At 39.5% G+C, this 19820-nt stretch overlaps 1 protein-coding gene across 1 annotated transcript; it reads right to left on the bottom strand.

Annotated features, from left to right (window-relative positions):
- Positions 1 to 3740: 3740 nt before the first annotated feature.
- Positions 3741 to 18876, bottom strand: glis3 (GLIS family zinc finger 3; the record flags this gene model as incomplete). The annotated part of the gene is made up of 9 exons (XM_080477634.1): positions 3741 to 3862; positions 4612 to 4769; positions 7129 to 7201; positions 7426 to 7567; positions 9860 to 9970; positions 10162 to 10323; positions 16512 to 17652; positions 17726 to 17900; positions 18519 to 18876. 9 exons carry the CDS (start codon positions 18874 to 18876, stop codon positions 3741 to 3743), a joined length of 2442 nt encoding a protein of 813 aa, XP_080333760.1.
- Between the last annotated feature and the right edge of the window lie 944 nt (positions 18877 to 19820).

The raw sequence follows: 19820 nt of genomic DNA, 5'->3' as shown, positions 1-19820 counted from the left end.
ACAGCTATATATTGCTATATTTTAATTGTTTTTACCACATCTAGCTATCAGATAACATACCTATTTATGTCATCTGAAAATGATAATGTTACTGTTTTTGTTAAAATCATTTGTTCCAGCCCCCTGATGAACACTAAGGATCTGTAGCGACTTCAAGTATTTGTATATGTCTAACTCAATAGAATAGAATAGAATAGAATAGAATACAATAGAATAGAAATACTTTTTAACCCCAGAGGGAATTCACTTATTCTGCTTTAGTTGTTTATTATCAAGGTGTTGAGATCTGGATGGCTGGTTGTATGTGTGGACAGAAAGTTGGAGCATTTGTATCTGACTGTATATGGCTTGGTTTTATCTGGGTATTCCAGCTTTCCCCCACAGTCCAAAGACATGCATGTGGGGTTAATTGGTGACCCTACAATTTTCCCTATTGGTGTGAATGTGAGTGTGTGTGGTTGTCTGTTTCTCTGTGTTTGCCTTGTGATGCACTGATTGCCAGGATCTATCCCACCCTCCCCCATAGTTATCTGTGATCAGCTCCCCCAGCGGGATAGAAGATGGATAGATGGATGAATTGTAATTGTTTTTCATTTCTATTTCGCACCCCATTGAAAACAAGATAATTCATCTCCATCGATAAACTGTCGCATTTTACATAAGACTTATCTAACACACACAGGAAGAAAATGCAAACTCCACAAAGAGAGAGACCCTTAAGCATTAACTATAGACGTGAAACTTCTCGCTATGAGGCCATTGCATCACCGTGACTCTGATTATTCATAGTGGCGCTGTTTCCCTCTGCAGGGACTGTATTGGGACATTTTACAAGTAAATGTTCTCAGTTGTAAATGACTAAGATTTAGTTCAGTCTGCGTCCCTCACCCGAATGCCTGCCATCTACACAGTAGGGGAGAACTCCAGGTTTGTTGTGAAAGGAAAACACATGGCCCTAAATTTTTTTTTTTTAAATATAATCTACTGTGAAACCTCTATAAAAGACCAGTTTAGATTTATTCTGCAAAAATGTAAACATTTGAAATCTTTCATTTTATTATTCGAAATCGCTCCAAGGCAAGCCATAACAAGACATTATCTAAAAACACAATGACTTCATAAGATCACATGCTTTTTTTTTTTTAACAATTTAATTATTTCTTAAGATTTTAATTATTGAGATGTGCCCATATAGGCCACACCTTAAATTTAATATATGAAGGAATTCCACAGCATTTTTCTGAAGCATGGATATTTTGTTTTTCTACTTGTCTAAAACAGATAAAGGGATGAGACAACATGTTTGATATCATTCGAAATAAATGCAGAGTGAATGGCTGCCTCTCATTAATCTGTTATACGCCGCCGAGTGTGTTAAAATTTGTAAATTAATTGTGCACTCAGTCTTCAATATGTGTTATTAATGCACCCAGTGGTTGTTCTCTTGTCCACTGTGTTGCATTTTTGCCTTGATTATCTTTCTGCCACTTTATATTAACCCTCCCAGTGAATGGATCTCTTGTCATTAATTAAATGATAGCAACAGTTTGTTTAAAAAAAAAAAAAAAATCTGCCTGAAGGATTCACCATCAAGATTAATGTTTCATGTTTGATTCAGAACCTGATCAGCTGACCGGCATTATCCGGTAGAAAAGGGTTTCTTTTATTACACACTCCTTCCTTTGTTTGCAACAATTTTTCAAATGAATCTCATACCGCTTTTTGTAAAAACATCTATTAAAAAACAAACAAACAACTCAAGGTGTGGTGGATGCGACCGTCATTATACCTTAAATAATTTATCTTGCCAGGTGCTTCAAGTTAAAATATTTTAACCTGTAGCGCCTGTAAAATACAATCTAAAAATCTGTTTTTTTAAACAAAACGAAACTAAACTAAACTTCTTAATTAGCTACAGTGACCGAACAAAGCCGCCATTGTTAAAGGCATCCTACTGGGTACAAAGCTTAACCAACCACCTGTGTCCACTGCACAGAGCATTTTTTTATTTTTTTGATTGGCTGTACTAAACAGATGCTTTTTGGGAAAGCTGTTGTTGTCGTTGCTTAGCAACTACTAAAACCCCACATCTAAAGCATGACACTCTTGCTAAAAGAATTATTTTCAAGTAAAACAGTTTGTCCTTTCAATTTCAAACATGAAGAAAAACACTGCTGTGGAGACCAGAGCCAACAGGACCCATACGGGGTTTTCAGATTGAAATGCAGCAGAGGTGGCTAATTACTTCTATGATTTCCATTAGCTTGTTCCCACTAAAATGTCTCTGTATTAAGTTAAGAGTCTCATTTGCAGAAAGCGTGCCTATAACTTTAGCTTGTTTACACTAATGCAAATATAGACATTAGCTCCTCAGAGATACGCTGGCTTGAACTACGAAATAAGATAAACAGATATTTATAACTTGAGATGCAGCTACTCAACAAAAAACAAAAACATTTTTTCCGAAGTGTTCCTTTAAGCCTCATTTCTCACAAATTCTTAAGGATGCAAATAAATAATGAGAGTTGTGAATTTGTTGTTGACCAGGACGACAACATTAAACAGGCAAACACCCTTTACTCTCCTGTCAGTCGGGATTTGGGATGAATTATAAAAATACAAATGCAAACACACTGACTTTAACTGTGGAAATGAACTCATCCAAAATATCAAAAGTATTACGTGCACCATCATACCAGAGAGATGTTGTGTGTGACAAATAATAAACAAAGGTACAAAGGATTTTATCAAAAAAAAAAAAAAAAAAAAAAGATCAGTTACAAATATACAGTAAAAGCACCACAGCAGTGCTTTTGCATCTTTAATAAAAATCGCATAAACGTTCTATTGTCAATCAATTTTCAAGTGTTATTTGAGAACCACCTATAATACATAAAAAACCAACCTTTTTGCATTATTGTTAAGGTATTATTAAAAAAAAAAGAATTTGCATGTTGATACAACTTGGATGTTCACTATTGCACAATGATTTCATCAAATAAACAAATAAATCCAGTATAATTACTGCATAAAATGTTATATCTGAAGAAGGTTTTTGAGTGCGCTCAGCTTCCTGGAAATAAAAGAAAATGGCAGGAAACATGTATACATGTTTATAGTGTTGATTTGTAGCAAAAACACACAGAAACATAGAAAATCATTGGCATGGTCGTCAGAAATCTGCCTTGTGATCTAGGCACAGGAGCATTCATTGCACATTACTATATTCAAACAACAGGTTATGAACATTAGAGTGAAATGGTAAGGCTGTCTTGTTACTATAGTTACAAAGTCATGGTTCCAAGAAAAACCATAATAAATGATCCCTTGCATACTTTGCTTGGACTGAAGTGTTGAATTTGTGCAACAGAAATCTGAAGCTAGATGACGCAATGACGACTTGTTATCCATGAAATGAGTACAAATTGTTGAAGTAAACATAATTCTGGAGGCACAGTCATTACTATACATGCTTCGTAGGGGGCAGAAGCCACTGAATCATTACAGAATGTACAGTTAGAGAAATTTAACTGAAGGATAAAAGAGTCTGCTCCTTATATTTTATTTCTTTTCATTCCAAGGCAGCGGACAGCTCTAATCTAATGCCGTTTCTGTATTGCTAACTAACACTGCTGCCTGGTTGCAAAAGCCAGGTGTGTATTCTTCTCATTAAACAGTTGATTTAAATGGAACAGGGACATAATGTAGTGCAAAGTCAGGGCAGCCACAGGTGCGACGTATCATCCCTCTGTGTATATGCAGGAGACCTGGCTTGTGCAGTGGTCTTTCACATGGAAGAAATCCCCTCCAGGTAGGGCTTGATTAGCGGCCACATCCTCCCTGTACATGTGGACACCGAATCCTACTCACACGCACCAAACACACGTACACATGCACACGCAAAGAAAACATACACATGTGAGGTTAGTGAAATCCAATGGCAATAAAGTACTTGTATGTAAAAAGTGACTGTATAGTATAAGTTTATTTCTAATAATTTCAGGGGCTGTTTGCGAGGTGATCGCCCAACAGGGATTATTGATGGCTGTGGCGAGACATGTCACCCAAAAGAATCTACATGCATCAAGAATCATTATTTGTCCTTGTGAGCCCCACAGGGTTGTATCATATCTGTCAGGGTATGAGAAAATCTATACTATTTTTACAGAAAAACAAAACAAAACAATTAAATTACGGACTGTAGGTTTTCTCTTTTAATGATGCATTTTAGTTTAAATACAGCAATACACCTTGAATATTGTCTGTGTCTTAACACCTTGTCAACATCACCGTGGCTGTCAGGTCCTGGGTGAAAATAGGTGATATCTATTTAAAGGTACACAGAGAGGAGCTGCCTGAATCTGTCTTAACTAGAGAAATCACCAGCCACCTGCTGCACATCATAAATATATACCTCAAGATTAATGTGCATGTGAGAGAATCTGTTCAAACAGATTGTCAAACCGCCCACGTGTTTGTTAATAGACTCCTCATATGTGAAACTCGTACATTTTTCAGGGGATCCACCCCTTTGGCACACATGTGTTTACATATGTGGCGTGACAAACGTGAAGAATGCCGTCAATGGAAAAAAAAACAACCTTCGGCTACCTGGGTTGTGATCGGCCAAATCAGGACGCTGGCTGGGCTGTTTCAGATCACAGCTGTTCTGCAGGGATGTTCCTTTGGGAGGATGCGGGAGGCAGGTGGAAGAGCAAGGCCCACAGTTTCCTCCGGGGAAGAGCGGGTCAGGGGAAGGATCAACAAAACTGAAAGGTTTTGAGTTAGAGTCAATACTTTGCTTGTGGATTTAGGATAGAGAACAATACCCTTTTCACGGAAAGCACAGTTATGTCTTTACTCTCATTGTCGTGTTCGACGTGTCATTAAAGTTTCTCTAATAGTCAACAAATATATCTTATTTACAAAATGTTTGTCAGTATAATTGCATTGTTAGGCATTGGGATTGCTATTCTTTGGCTCAGGTAAAGATGGTTTGATTCCTATCTGACTCAGAACATGTGTTAAAGTGTATTTGGGAAAGACACTGAACACTGAGTGGCTTTCAGTTGTATGTGCATGTTCATATGTGCAAACGTGAGTTATTGTGTCATCGAATGGGTAACAAACCACGCTGAGACAGCTGAAGCGGTACAATGCGCAATCAGAGAATGGTTATTATAAACAGTAAATTCATTAACTATTTCAGGTTTTTTTTTCTTTTTAAAAAAAAAGAGTGTATTCTTTATTGTCAAACAAAGATGTGGCCTCAACTGCAAAAAAAAAAAAAAGTCATTCATGCATCTAAAAATGTCAAATCTTTTATAAAACAGCTGCTTGACATTTTTGCACGAGATAAATTGTCACCAGTCACGACTCCTCTTGGTACTTTACTAGTTGGATCTCATATCATGTTTGCTCATTTTGAAAAGAAACTACATAATAACAGGACAGAAAGTTTTTCTTGTTTGTCTTCTTAAACTTTTCAATCTTTGTTGGAGCCATGGGAGAAGAAATACTGCATTTATGGATTTCTGTACAGTGTGGCTTCCCACACATCTCATTTAACCCTTAATTTTCTGCACTGCATAATTTTCGTTCGACAAAAGAACACTGTGCACTCCTTGTAGGATGCTCTGCTCAACTGAAACGCAAAGCATACATTACGTTTCCATTTGTAACAAATTAAAGCTGGCACAGAGCTTTTTCCTCCGGACCCCACACCTGATTATAATTTCATGCATTGTCACAGTTTCACTCTTCTAGAGTTCACAAGTATGAAATAAAAAGCCCTTCAGCGTACATAATGCAGTTATCGACTACTTTTGGTCGAGTCCTCTTGAGGTTTACAGGTGGAGGTGGTGTACAATCTCAACATGCTTTTCATTCACAGTTATATATCTCTATATATATCTATATCTATATCTATAGATATAGATATAGATATATAGATATAAAAACTATCCTGCATTTAAGTTGACCAGTGGCCATGGCAGCTGACACTCCTCCTTTGGTTTGGTTTGAAAGTCTGTTTGCCAGTAGCGACACCATTAAACAAAACATAGTTTGCTGACAACTGGAAGAAAACCTGGAGTCCAGAAAGGGGCAACAAGAAATTCACATTTGATTTAACATCTAAAAAGTAATTACAGCGGTCTCTCTTCTCCCATTCGGCCTTAAATTGTATTTCTTGAATTTTACGATTCACTTATTGAATTCCTCAGCAGCTCATGTCGGTGGCTATAGCATCCATTAATACGAGCGGTCGAGACCAATGAGGCACGGCAAGGTCTGCTTTCACATGCGGATTGTCTGCTCAGAGTCCTGCCGCGAATGCTTTGGCCTACTGCTGATATGAGAACAATCAAAGCCAGTGAGGAGCCACGAGCATCTGACTGCTCACGACGAAAGAAATCTTTTATCACACGCTTTGAAGTGTATAGATGAAGGGATGCTTTCCTATGGGTTGACAAGAGAAATGGGTTGCTGGCTTTCCTCAACCAAAAAAAAAGCTTATTTTCAGCCCCAGCATCCACCCACCCACACACACACACACACACACCAAATAAACAAAAAACAAAACAATAAGGCACACACAAAAACACCAAACAAGTCTTTTACCAGGGTACAAAATTGTGTTTTCTCTTAAACTGATTATCTTAATTATGAGCTTATAGTCTTGAATCCATGACAACCAACACTTAAATTGGTCGCTTCAGTTTAAAAACCAGAAGAAGAAAAAAAAAAAAAAAGATTTGTGAAGCATTCAAATAAGCTGTGGTGAAAATGCCAACGGGAAGACAAAATGAAAAGAAGATATCGGTTGGCTTACTGAGTAAAGCTTTGAACACTGCATATATTAAAATCCTACAGCATTAAAAAAAAAAAAAACACCATAGAAAGAATTATTTAAAAAAAAAAAAGAAAAAGAAAAAGATACATGTACTTCAACAGAATAACAAAAGGGTTTGAATGAATTCTAGCTGGATTTATAACCTTTTTTTTTTTTAATGTGTGCATGGACAGTTTTAATCATTGATGGTATGCAAAAGATGTTTGTCATGCCCTGAATATTCACTTCGCCAAAGCTGTGTAACTAAATGATTAGAACACAAATATCCTCAGTACCTGTAATTATCTTGTAAGGAGAACAACAGGGCCAGGTGAGGATTACTGCAGGAGTCAGGTCCCTGCGGAGCATCTGAGGAACATGGACGACAGACACTTCAGGGCCGCTCGCAACATCCATCCATCCATCCATCCATCCATCCATCCATCCATCCATCCATCCATCCATCCATCGATCCATCCATCCATCCATCCATCCATCCATCCATCCATCCATCCATCCAACCATCCATCCATCCATCCATTCATCTGTTTTATATTACACTATGGAAGCAGAGAGCCACAGTTCAGACATACCAGAGTATGAATCATGCGAGGCACCAGGGGATGGGTTCAAGTTGCTGTCTAGCCTTGCCAAAGGAGAGAGACTCGGCTGTAGAGGGTGGATGGTTAAACAATCTGTCAGTGAGTCCTGGGTCACCTCAGCAGTGGGTTTCATCTAAAGAAGCAGAATTATAAACAAGCACAAATAAACAAAGGTTGCATTCTGTCAGAGTCTCTCTATTTTTCTTTTAACTGTGCTATTACTGCGGTAGTAGATCCACGATGAAGTAAAAGCTCCACAACAATGTGCCTGTGCATTCTTCTCTTGCTTGACATGCAATGTACCGTACATTATAAACATAAAAAAAGAAACATAAGTGAAACACCGTGGAGTTTTTTTTACACATCTGATTTTATTATCACGCTTCGTCTTCAGGTCGTTTTGAGCACTTATGCTTGAATAATCACAGAGCCAGTGCTGGATCAAACCTCTTTGAGTCAGTAATTTTCTGAAAAGCTACCCCTACAAAATAGAGCCTTTTTTTTTTTTTTTTTTTTTTAATAGCCTCATGTTGTAATAATCGATGGCAGTGTCTGCTTCTGTTTGTGGTATAATGTGTGCGGTCAAAAGGTAGCAAGAGTGTTGAAAAAATGATGCTATGTAGATTTTGGCATTTCATTTGGTTGATGTTGGAGCATTTAGAAATGGTTGAAATTTTCATGTAACATCAGTGTATTTTCACATGACTTTATATATTGGCAGTGCAGTGTGTTATCACTGTTTGTGGAAAAACCACACTAAATTAATGAAAATAACTGATGAAAGATTGAAGGCTGATGAAATCACAATTAAAAAAGTCAAATTTATCCATTTAAAATATATACTCCAGAACCCAACTTAAAGCATCTTAACTAGGAACTTGACATGAACACATTATCTCTCCCACATATTTGCGTGTCCACCACTGATTGTATTGTATTTTTACTGTTGATAAGAAACAAATATAACATGCAACAATGACCCATGAAATTACGACCACAAATCCTAATGAAATCATTTTAAAGCATCTAGAAGCATCTTAAGTGGGAGTTGTAATGGTACACATGCTGATGCTGATGAACATCTTTCTGCCATACAACACTGTCTCTCACGTGCGACATGTTTGCTACTCTGCTATTATATGAAAAAGAAGAAGATATCTTAATGACACACACACCATTTTGGACTCAAACTTTCTTATCTACAATCACAGTAATACGCTTCGGGTTATGGATTCATATGAAATTAATAGGTTTTGGGTTTATACGAAAGGTATGCAGCAAATTTAACATGCAGCCTTGACAAAGGCAGCTGGGAATCACAGTTACAAACTCCATGTTTAAACTCATTCAAAAACATATACAAGTCAACATGAAGCATTTTCCGTATGAATTCAAATAAAAATATAACATCTTGCTGCCAAAACAGTTTATATCTCACTTCACATGTTTTGCATACTTCACTCTCAAAAAATGACAAAGCTATTTTTATGTGAATATTCTATCACTGATATATTCTGATTGAAACCTGATTACTAATATCACATTTATTTGCTCTGGGATTCTTAGGCAGGAGGTTCTGCAGTAAATAGAAAATATAGCATGCAACCCAACTTGGCAATCACTTGTGAAATTATAATTACATTTAACTTTAGACTTTCATGAGAAAGAAGTTGAGCATGTTACAGACTTTTTTTTTTTCAAATGTCACTTTATTTAGCAACAACCCACCTTCTTTGTCTGTATCTATGGAGACATAAACCTCAGGGCAAAAGAGCATTTTTCACACACATATAAGAAATCTTGACTCCAACACTGCAGTGCGACAAAGCCACAATGCAATGGAGATGGACATAAATGGAAAATAAAGGAGGTGAAAGAGAAAGTTCACTAAACAACATGATTGTGTTCTCTTTTGTGTGGCCTTGTTCTGTCAGTGTTAACATAAAAGCAGATACAAATTACTATTACCTGCTGCTGGATATCATCAGTTGACTGTATCGTCATCCACGTGTACGGTAATACAAGTTGAGGTAAATTACATATTTCTGGACACACGTCAGTTGGGGGATGGACGAGTCACAACAGTAAAATGCCAGCTAATTAGAGAGATGAAATGAAGGCAGAGTGAAATAAAATATGTGACATGTGGCAGCGGGACTCATTTTTCTGTCCATGGCTGTGATGTGGAGGAAGTGAGGCTGTCTACTTGCTGTCATCACAAGTGACATTCAGTCGACTGGAAAAAAACAGCAAATTCCCACAACTCCAATTCAACTTTTAAGTCATCGTTAATGAGCTGTGCAGAGTGTATTTAAGCGTCTTATTGTCATTTTCAAGTGTTGAACGAAAAATCTTCCCAGAATCAACTATGTTTTCTCCAAAAGAGCTCAGCAAAGCCGTTGAATCCGGAACATATAGCACTTGCCTTCTTCCGTAGTTGTCTCTCTTTACTAGAATGGGACTTCATATGTTTCCTCAAGGAGCTGGGATCAGTATAACGCTTTGCACAGCCCGGCACCTGGCAGGCATATGGCTTCTGTATAGCCACAAACACATAAAAACACATGGAAGTTCACACTGATGCGGAGACACACACACACACACACACACACACACACACACACACACACACACACACACACACACACACACACACACACACACACACACACACACACACACACGCATCGAGGTACTCTCTGTAGTTGTACTTGAGCGGCCACTCACTGTGTCCAGGTGTGTGCGCTGGTGTTTAGCTCTGTCACTGGAGTTGCTGAAAGCCTTGTGGCATCCTGGGTGCTGGCACAGGTAGGGCTTCTCCCCCGTGTGGCTGCGCAAGTGGATCTTCAGATTCTCAAGTCGAGAGAAAGCCTTTTTGCAGCCTTCGAACTATAAACACACACAAAGACAGCAAGATTAGATATAGAGATATTCCCGCACATCAGCAGCATTTCAAGTACATCCATTCAAAACCAGATTCATTCATCTATTCAATGTAAAACTTAGATATATTAAAAAAAAAAGGTCTACATGCATCTTGATATTATACAGTATATACTTGGGAGTATGTGCACTGGACTTGTTACTGACAAAAGGCAGCTGACCTCTGTGTGTGGGAGGGAGTGGGGGAAGGAATAGAGAAAGCCTTTTCAATAGAAATATTACTGACGTTTAATTTCAGGTGACATTTAAATTAGCCTTCACAGTTAAGTCTGAATTTCATGATTGACTGGAGAACATCAGCAAAACCTTGAGAGGGACAAATATTCAAGAGAGATTTTTAAGAAATACTAAGTTTGTTTGGAACTTGGGTGGATAGAAGCCCTTATTAATATAGTGAGAGCTTGATTATTTTATACACATGATGACGCCAGTTATATGGCCAAATATAAAATCATTATTAGAAATTATTCATCAATTTCAGCTACTCATGATATGGCATGGTGTTAATAAATATTTTTAATAGGTGTTCACCTCTAATATATTACTGTGTTCTGATTGGCACTACACAAATAAAACAGATTTGAATGTTTTATGGCCTGACATTTTGCAAGGTCAAAACAAACAAAAATAAGCAGCAAAAGAGCAGCAGGTGGACCCTGCCACTGGTCTGTCAATGTTTGGAGAGCTGGCCCCTTAATTCCTCTTGTTCAAGCGAAACAAATGATCAAATTGACGAATACAGGCCCTTTGAACAGTTGAACTGTGATTATTCTAGTCCTTTTTCCATAATGACACCAGGACTGAGAAACTGTCTACACAAATACAATCACCGGAATTTGATGTATCAAGTATATTCAAGACGGCAGGCATATCATCTCGAGTGTTGATGCTTTTTTGGGCAGAGTAGAAAACTGATTCACAACCTCAAAATAAGAAAAAGGTTTTCGAGAAATTCTATACGTCTGAATGCGTCTTTTTTTTTTACATTCAACATTAATATAACAAAATATCTTAGGCTTGCAGGGTTAAAAAGTAACTCTGTCTGAAAACAAAAATATCTCCTGTTTGAGTCCAGATTTTCCGTGCGGGCTTTACACGCATTTGCTTTCACTGGGTACCTCCACCAACAGTCCATCCTTCCTTTTTATATACAGCTTCATCCAGCAGTGTGTTCATCCCAGCTAACTATTGGCAATGGAAGAGTACATCCTGGATTTCGGGTCATCAATTAACCACAAATCCAACTGTGAGAGGAGAAAACCTATGTAAACTCCACAAAGAAACCCAAAATCTTCTCATGAGGCAAAAGAGCTAACCCCTATGCCCGTGTACACCTTTCCAAAGTCCAAAATGCTGAATTTGAGGTTAACATGTGCTTCTAAATTGCATAAAAGTGTGAGTGTGTGTGGTTCTGTATATATTTGTGTTTGCATTGTGATAAACTGTGCACCCTGTCTTTGCTCATATTCAGCTGGGATTTGACCCAGCACCGAGCTCCTACATTGAATAAAGTGATATAGAAGGTGGATCAATTGATGGAGCAAAGGTAATTCATTTGCTGGTTGGGATGTCACCAGCAGGGGTCAGTGTTTATACACATATTACAATATTGTTGTTTTGTGTTTTCAGTTGCCTGTCTTCCATCACCTTGACAGCAGCTGGTAGCTCCATTGCAAAAAAAAAAACTAAACAAAAAAAAGCCAGTGCTTCTATTGAACTTTATGCTTGGTTTAACAGATTCACAATAATATCCACACTGTAAGTGTTTGATTACATAATGTATATGACATCATATCACACAAAGCCATGTGCAAGCTCTAAGTCTGATTTTCCGCCTAAATTCTAACGTTGCAAGATCCTTTTGTTGCAGTATCATGCGACCACACTGACCACACAGCTAAAATATGTGAATCATCAAAGCTTTTCTTTAGTAACAGACGGACCTTGCTCTCCTTCTTCCTGTTCACAAGGGGGTTGGAATGTCCTTACTAAGCCTTATGGGCGAAACACACAGACCATGTCTGATATTGTTATTCATCCCCCAAGACTGAATTCTTCACATACTGATACCTCTCAGTCACTACTGACAAAGCCAAATTAAAAGCTTTTTTCTCCTGCTTGTTATTAGAAATACTTGGCATTCTTTCTCGTAAACATAACCCACAATGCAGCTTTTTCATGTCAACAACTTAGAAGTTTCTGGGAATACGTACAAGAAGCCACCACAACTAAACTTTAATATCAATATATTTTTCACACTTCTTTTCACTACAACTTTTCCAATAAATTTTTTATCTCAATTCACTTGGAATAGTAGAAGCTATAGAAGCAAAGGAATGGCATACTATAGGAAATACATCACATCATTTCTTTTATGAACATGACAGTGATCTGGAGGTAATCTTTTAGAATACATTGAAAAATGCTCCTTTTCAAGAAAGTTTTTGTTGACAAAATACATAAATCACAAATACAGGTTAAAGAAACTAATTGACAGCCGATTCCTCAATTAGGGGTACCATGAGAAAAGCAGCACGGACAGAGATTAATAGTCTGTCCAAACCAAGCAGACAGGCAAGCAAAAACCAGCATGCAGCTAAAACTGTGCCAGAAACTCTAGGACTATCCAGAGGTAACTGTGCAACTCTCCCTCTTATCCCTCTCTCGCTCTCCCTCTCTGTCTGTCTCAAGCACCCGTAAAGCACAGAGGGCTTTTTAGTTTGTCACAAGGGATGTTTGAGCTGAAAAGAAGGCAGTATGGCTCCTCAGTGTAGATGAGTGTTACAGCCAGCTTCTGACAGCCCCTGGCAGGTACTCATGCCTGGGCTCAACAATGACAGGTGCAGCCTGTGCCAGCAGACTCTGTCCAGTGCCCTGCTCAATCCGCTGTGGACCCCAAGTCCTCTCTGCTTCATCAGAGACATTTCTGCACCCTTTGCTCTTTTTTGTTTCACCTCACTTTTCACGCTACATATGGCTTCGTTTTACCCTCTCCTCCTCCACTGAATTACACATTTGTGGTGTTTAGTTAGTTGGAGGAAGAGAGTTTTACAACAGCTTGGAATCAAACATGGGGAAGGAAGCCGAAACTAAATAAAAACAAAAGCCTGAACCTACGTATACAAAGCATTGTGCAGTCAGGTACACTTATTATACCTCCGTTTTTTACTACTGTCAGACAGAGGAGGTGTTTTGGGATGTGATTTAGAACACATGCCCTACGTTACTTTAATAAAAACAAAAGATAAAAATGCACTCAATCAAAGTTATTTCTTTACAAAAGCAGGAATTCTAACAGAGCCAGTAATAAGGAAATGTACTTAGGTGTAAAAGCATCACTTCCTGGTGCTATAACTGAGAGAGTTCCCTCCAAACAATTGTAAGTGGCACTTACGATGTTGTCAAACTTGAAATATCATCCCTGTCTTTAATCTCATTAGTCAAGGTTCAAATTACAAGCTACTTCTGTAAGGAAACCTCATGGATTAGGAAGGAATTAAGCTTTAGTTTTTACTCAGTACGACTGCACGGAATCGACTGATATTAAGAGGAAGCAGGTGGAATACATTTGAGCTGATTGGACAAAAATAATTCCTCATTGCTTTGCTTTTCACTTAATTTTTTAAACTCATATAAATGATCTAAAAAAACAACAACAACAAAAAAAAACACATCACTTTAAAACTGAAATTTAGTTTTCAGATTTTTGTGATGTAATTATTGGTCATAGAAAAAATGGCAGCCACTGTTAATAAGCTTCTAACTCCAGTAAACAAGACCTTCCCATTATCTAAAGTGCTTCACAATTTGTGCTAATGACAGGGAATATTTAAAAAAAAAATAAAATCAAAAAGTCCAAATGTCTTAATTAACATGATGTATCCTAGTGATAATGGGCATGTTTTAGTTCTAGCTATGCTCGTATAACAGAATATCTTAAATCATAGTGACACATGCAAATAGGCAGGTAAGCCCAGGATACATTAACAACTGTCGGCCATTAAACAGCTGTACAAGTCTGGGCCTGCCCTGTATGTTCACTGAAGTAACAAGAGCTGCCTCATTGTTCGACGTCTGGCGGCAACATTCACCAGTTTATTTACCTAACAAACATTAAACTGGGAAACGTCGACCCGGATTCTTTCATAAAATCTTAAAGAAGTTGTAAACGACTCAATTCTGATGTGAAATGTTTCATCTGTTTAAAGACGTTTTGACCTTTTTGCTAAAGTAGTCACATGCGGTCGATGAAAAAGATTCTGTAAAGAGGAAAAAAAAAAAAAAAGCCTGAACTTTAGCCACAATGTTCTGTCTTGATGCGAAAAGACGAAAATAAAAATTGAATTAAAATGACTCATTAAAATCCCAGAGAAGTAACGCTAATGCACTAGCTTTTTCTCTCCGTACCATAATTACTGTACTATAAGCTCAAGTAGCACTTTGTTTCAATTCTGTTTTTGGCAGTGGGTTACTACCATGAATCATTCATTATTGAATGATTACAGGAAACACAGACCCATCCAGCGAATGGAAGCCCCATGGCAACGGAGCTAGCTTCGGCTAATAAGTGAGTATTTTGGAGCAAAAGGTCGGCCACAGGTATGCATGCTGTTAATAATTGACTTGTTGAAGGCAGTGACATGAAGTATGAAGTTTGGCCAGGGGTTTGGTAATTACTCCGAGTCTACAGTATTTTTCACTTCAGTGAGAGTGAGGAAAAGACAAAAGGAGGCAATGTATGTTAAACTTTTTTCTTGTCTGATAATAAGTTAAAACACCTTAGAGGTCTTGAAAATAACATTTTGCTTCAAAATATGTTTGAAATATTTCTGAAGCCAGGATGACATATTAAACGGATGCTGTAGCCATCACTAACTCATGGACTTTGGTCACGCTTCGGCTGGGTGTTTCTATGGAAGGGAGACTGACCCTTTCATCAACTTTCCTCTAAAACTCTAGTGAATAGATTTGCACCAAATTTGGTGTAGAAAGAAAGACCGCTCAGGTATTTTATGACACTCTACCTTGTCCTTTAGCGTCAATAGCAAAATCTGATCGACTGCGATTGCTGTGGAATTTTTGAATTAGATGTCTGGAAGCTCTCTTGAGTTGCAGATTACAAGTCCCTCCAGAGTCAAAGTTTGTTGTGCATATTGAAACCCTTTCAAGTAAGTGACAAAACAACACAATTTTCTATTTTGCAGGAGTGAGCTTTCATACTTGACACACACACACACACACACACACACACACACACACACACACACACACACACACACACACACACACACACACACACACACACACACACACACACACACACACACACACACACACACACATATATAGTTGTACTCGTGATTTTGCCCTTTAAATATTTAGATTCTATCTCAATCGTTTACATGACATCTAAAGCATTACTTTCACCCTCAACTTACTTTTCTCACAATTTGAAGTCGGGATTAGAATCTTGGCGAAACAAAGCCATTAGTTCATCCATAATAAAGTCTGTGGACAAACTCCAACTAGAAACTAGAACAGCAGACTACAGGGCTTCGCCTTCCCAGAATCACGGCCAAATTGTCACACAGTGGCCTGGCAAACTCTGACTGCTGACGGGCCCAGTAGCTACAAGGAGACCATAGTGCTATGCCAATTCTAAAGTGCTGGTCCTCCTTTGTGTTAATTTAATAACTATATAATTGAGTTAACTCCCATGTCAATTATCACAGCACTCCGCTAATTACCTCATGGCTTAGGTTTAGAGGAAAGAGAGGCCATATTCCTGATCTAAACCTTGGACATAAACCCAGAACTCATGAGGTATTTACTCTGAAAGGGCCTTTTTTTCCTGCAGCATGAGGCTTTAAAGCCTTCAACTAGACACAATGGCTTTGAATCAAACACTGTGTTGAACCCAGTGAGCTGGCATTCATCACATTCACCCACTCACTCACAAATATATGAATCTGATAGTTAGTGGGTGCTTTCCACTTCTCGACTCTTAGTCAGGGAGATATAGTCTTGCTTGTCAGAACAAAACAAAATAAAATGTAAAACTACGACATCAAATCAGTGCTCAAATTGTCAGTACTTGAGATCAGCTTAAAAAGGTAGATGGCAGAAATGTGTACCGGACACTTGTTGGGTTTCTCTCCAGAATGGACCCTCATGTGGATGAGAAGCTTGTATCGGGCATTGAAGGGCTTGAAGATGCGGGGACAGCCCACCCAGTAACATGTGAAATCCTCTGCCTTCCTCTGGTCCACATGTAACTTCTCTATGTGCCTGACCAGCTCCTCCTTTTGGTCGTACACTGCACTGCAGTCCAACCACCTGCAGCAGTGGGCTCCATAGTCCTCCGTCTCTCCGTCTTCTTCCTCCAGCATTGGGACTTGTGGTAAAAAGCTGACCCCATGCCTCGTAGGAACCATGGGAACTTGTAAGAAAGGGTCCTCAGAAGCTGTTTTTATTTTGCCATAATGTCTGGAGAGGTGGACGTGCTGGTGTGAGTGGTAGGGTGGTGGAGGCCCTTGTGGAGGAGCCGCTTCTTGGATGGTATTCAGCAAAGCTGGCTCTAACTGTAGCGGTGGCAGCATATTGGTAGTTTGGCTGCAGCTATCAGGAGTCGTCTCCAGCAGCCCTCCTTCATCTGGGAGGCACTGCTGCTCTACCACCATGTTTGCCATCTGGCTTTCCAGACCCCCTCCCTCTTCAAGCAAATGCATACGGCCACACTCTGACAGAGGGGCCAGCGCCTGGCAGAAGCCCTGCGAGCTGTAGGGATGGATCTGAGGGATGCAGCGGCCTCTCACGCCCAGGAAGTGGCCGTAACTCTCCGAGGGTACAGGTGACAGAGTGGGGTGGGAAGCTGAGGAGCTGCGGGAACCGTTGATATATGCTACAAGTGAAGTCGGAGAGGTGCGTATAATCGAGTTAAAATCAATACCCATCACATCCGACAAAGGGGACGTGGAGAGAGTTCTCTTCTTAGCGCGGGATTGTCTTGGACTTCCAGCCTCACCTGTGAAGAGATACGAGGGCAGAGAGGCAGAGGTGCTTGTGCCGCCCGATACGGTCGTGCCCGACATGTCCGTGCCAGGGGAGAGGCGGAGCTGCTCTCCGCCCTCACTGGCCTGGGCAGAGCACTGAGGAGGTCCCAGGGGCGGGAGCACACGGTAACCATATGGCCAGTCGTGTCTGCCACTAAACAGTGACTGTGTTTCAAACAGGCTGAGGGTGGTAGATGCCAGTGACTCTCTGGACAGTAAGGATCTGGAAGAAATATCGTTATGTAAATAACAGAAAGCTCGTCAACGCTTTAGATAGTGGTACTCAGATTGCTCACCTGGCATCAGTGTGGGGAATCGGCACGCTATGAGAGAGTGACTGTGATGGAGGATGAGGAGCTGCAGGCCCTGCGGTATTCAGTTGACCTCTAACGGCAGCTATACTGGTCCCGGGAAGGTTGACGGAGGCCGATCGACCAAATACATCCATGGTGGGTTCAGACGTAGAGCAATCTGTTAAAAACAAGCTAATGTTTCAGCACAGAAAACATCTACAGAGAACACACACACACACACACACACACACACCTAGAATTCATCATAAAGCAACGTCTTTTTTCATGTTCAACAAATCTCCACGGCTCAAACAATTAACATAATTATACAATCCTCTCACAATTCAAATGCAACACCTTTCGTCTCCTTGAACTATGCCTCACGGAGCAGATTGTGGAATTTCCCTCACCTACCTTAACGGGCCAAAGATTTTCTCTGCTCTGTTAATCACTAATGAGCTTTTCACCTCCTTCCACTTTGCAGTAGAGAGTTTAGGGGCAAACTTTATGCTTGCTAAATTATCAACAGATAAAGGAACTGTGGTCTATCAAACAAAAAGACAGTGAGGTTGTGAAGGACAGGCGGAGAATAAATGAGGATAGAAGAACTACGTAGTAAATCACTTCAGGTGTCGCCCCGATATCTCAGTTAAAATGTGGACAGCTTGTTCTTTAAGATGCCCCACCTGATGCTGCACTATTGAATCGCTGTTCATGGTATACTGCTCCATCTATCTTGCTCGGACAGCTTTGATACTAAAGAACACTCTTGCACTTTAACGACTTTTGTTTTCACCTTTGCTGTTGTTGGAGGGCCAGGGTCTTGTCACCGCTGTGTCTTGATGATGATGAGCGAGTGGTTGCTGGTGTGTGGAGACAGCTGGCACAGTGAGATGTCTTACGTTGGTTAACACTTTCCTACGGAGGCTCAGGGTTGGCAAGACAATGTCGCTCCCGCTCTGGTTTTGGGAAGCTATGGAATGGCCTGTTTCCCTTTTTATTTTCACCATCCTCCCAGAAGACGGACTAAAACTGGTCTGCTGGGGGGATGACAGGGGCATCCTGATGGTTTGGGGCTGGTGCCCTCGGATCATGCTCAGCGATGGGGACACGCCGCATGGAGACACCATTAGCTGGCAGCCTTTCCCACTCATGGCGAAAGCAGATCCACCCGAAACTCTCTGCTGACGAGGGTAATGACTCCGGCAGCTGTGCTTTGTAGCAACATGTAGCCCTCGGCTCAGTCCTAAGAAATTATTCAAACACAGCAATATTAGTTAAACCTGCGATACGCAGTGATGGTTTCTAGTATTGTGATCGTGACAGGGCAATAAAACATTCAAATATGAAGTTCATATCTGTGTGCTTTAGGACTTAGTAGTTCAAAATAACCCAGAACTGCACCACGTATCTTTTCTTATTCATCACATGGAAGTCTGCAGGTTCCAATAGTAGTGTTTCAGAAACAGAGCGGCTGTTTACTTTGTTGCTTTGTCCAATTTTCCTTGATTTTGGTGCAACTGTTGTTCTGACTTCTCAATTCAATTCAATTCAATTCAATTCAATTCAATTCAATTCAATTCAATTCAATTCAATTCAATTCAATAATCGCCGAGGGTGATTCAAAAACACACTGAGCAGTTCATATAGAAGCATCAAAACACCTGTTGGCACTATAGGTATGACGTAATGCTGTAATAAATAAATGAAATATGATAAGTCGTCAATACAATAGAGAGCAATAAGGCTCAATCTGAATGGTAATAAGTTGAGATGTAGTGAATCATTGCACAGCATGAAAACAGAAATCACTGAAGTTCAGTCAGTCTTTTGCGCAAATATCATGATAGACTTGTCTTATATTGTGCAGCTTTCATTCATACAGTCAGGCAAATGAAGCATAAATAAATTGAGACAGAGTTTGGAAATAAAGCATTAAAAAAAACAATAACAGAGGTATTGCACTTTGGACCTCTTGCGAGGAGAAAAAACATTCAACCACAGCAACTAGTGAGTTTTTAAATCGTGCTTAAACGAGATAATCTAACTTTATGCTTAAATTATCAACTTAGCATTAAAAAAAGAATGACGGTCAAAT

The sequence above is a fragment of the Lipophrys pholis genome, assembly GCF_963383615.2.
Source record: "Lipophrys pholis genome assembly, chromosome: 12".
Lineage (NCBI taxonomy): Eukaryota > Metazoa > Chordata > Actinopteri > Blenniiformes > Blenniidae > Lipophrys > Lipophrys pholis.
The sequence above is the reverse complement of the archived record's forward strand: the minus strand, read 5'-3'. Positions and strand labels throughout refer to the sequence as shown.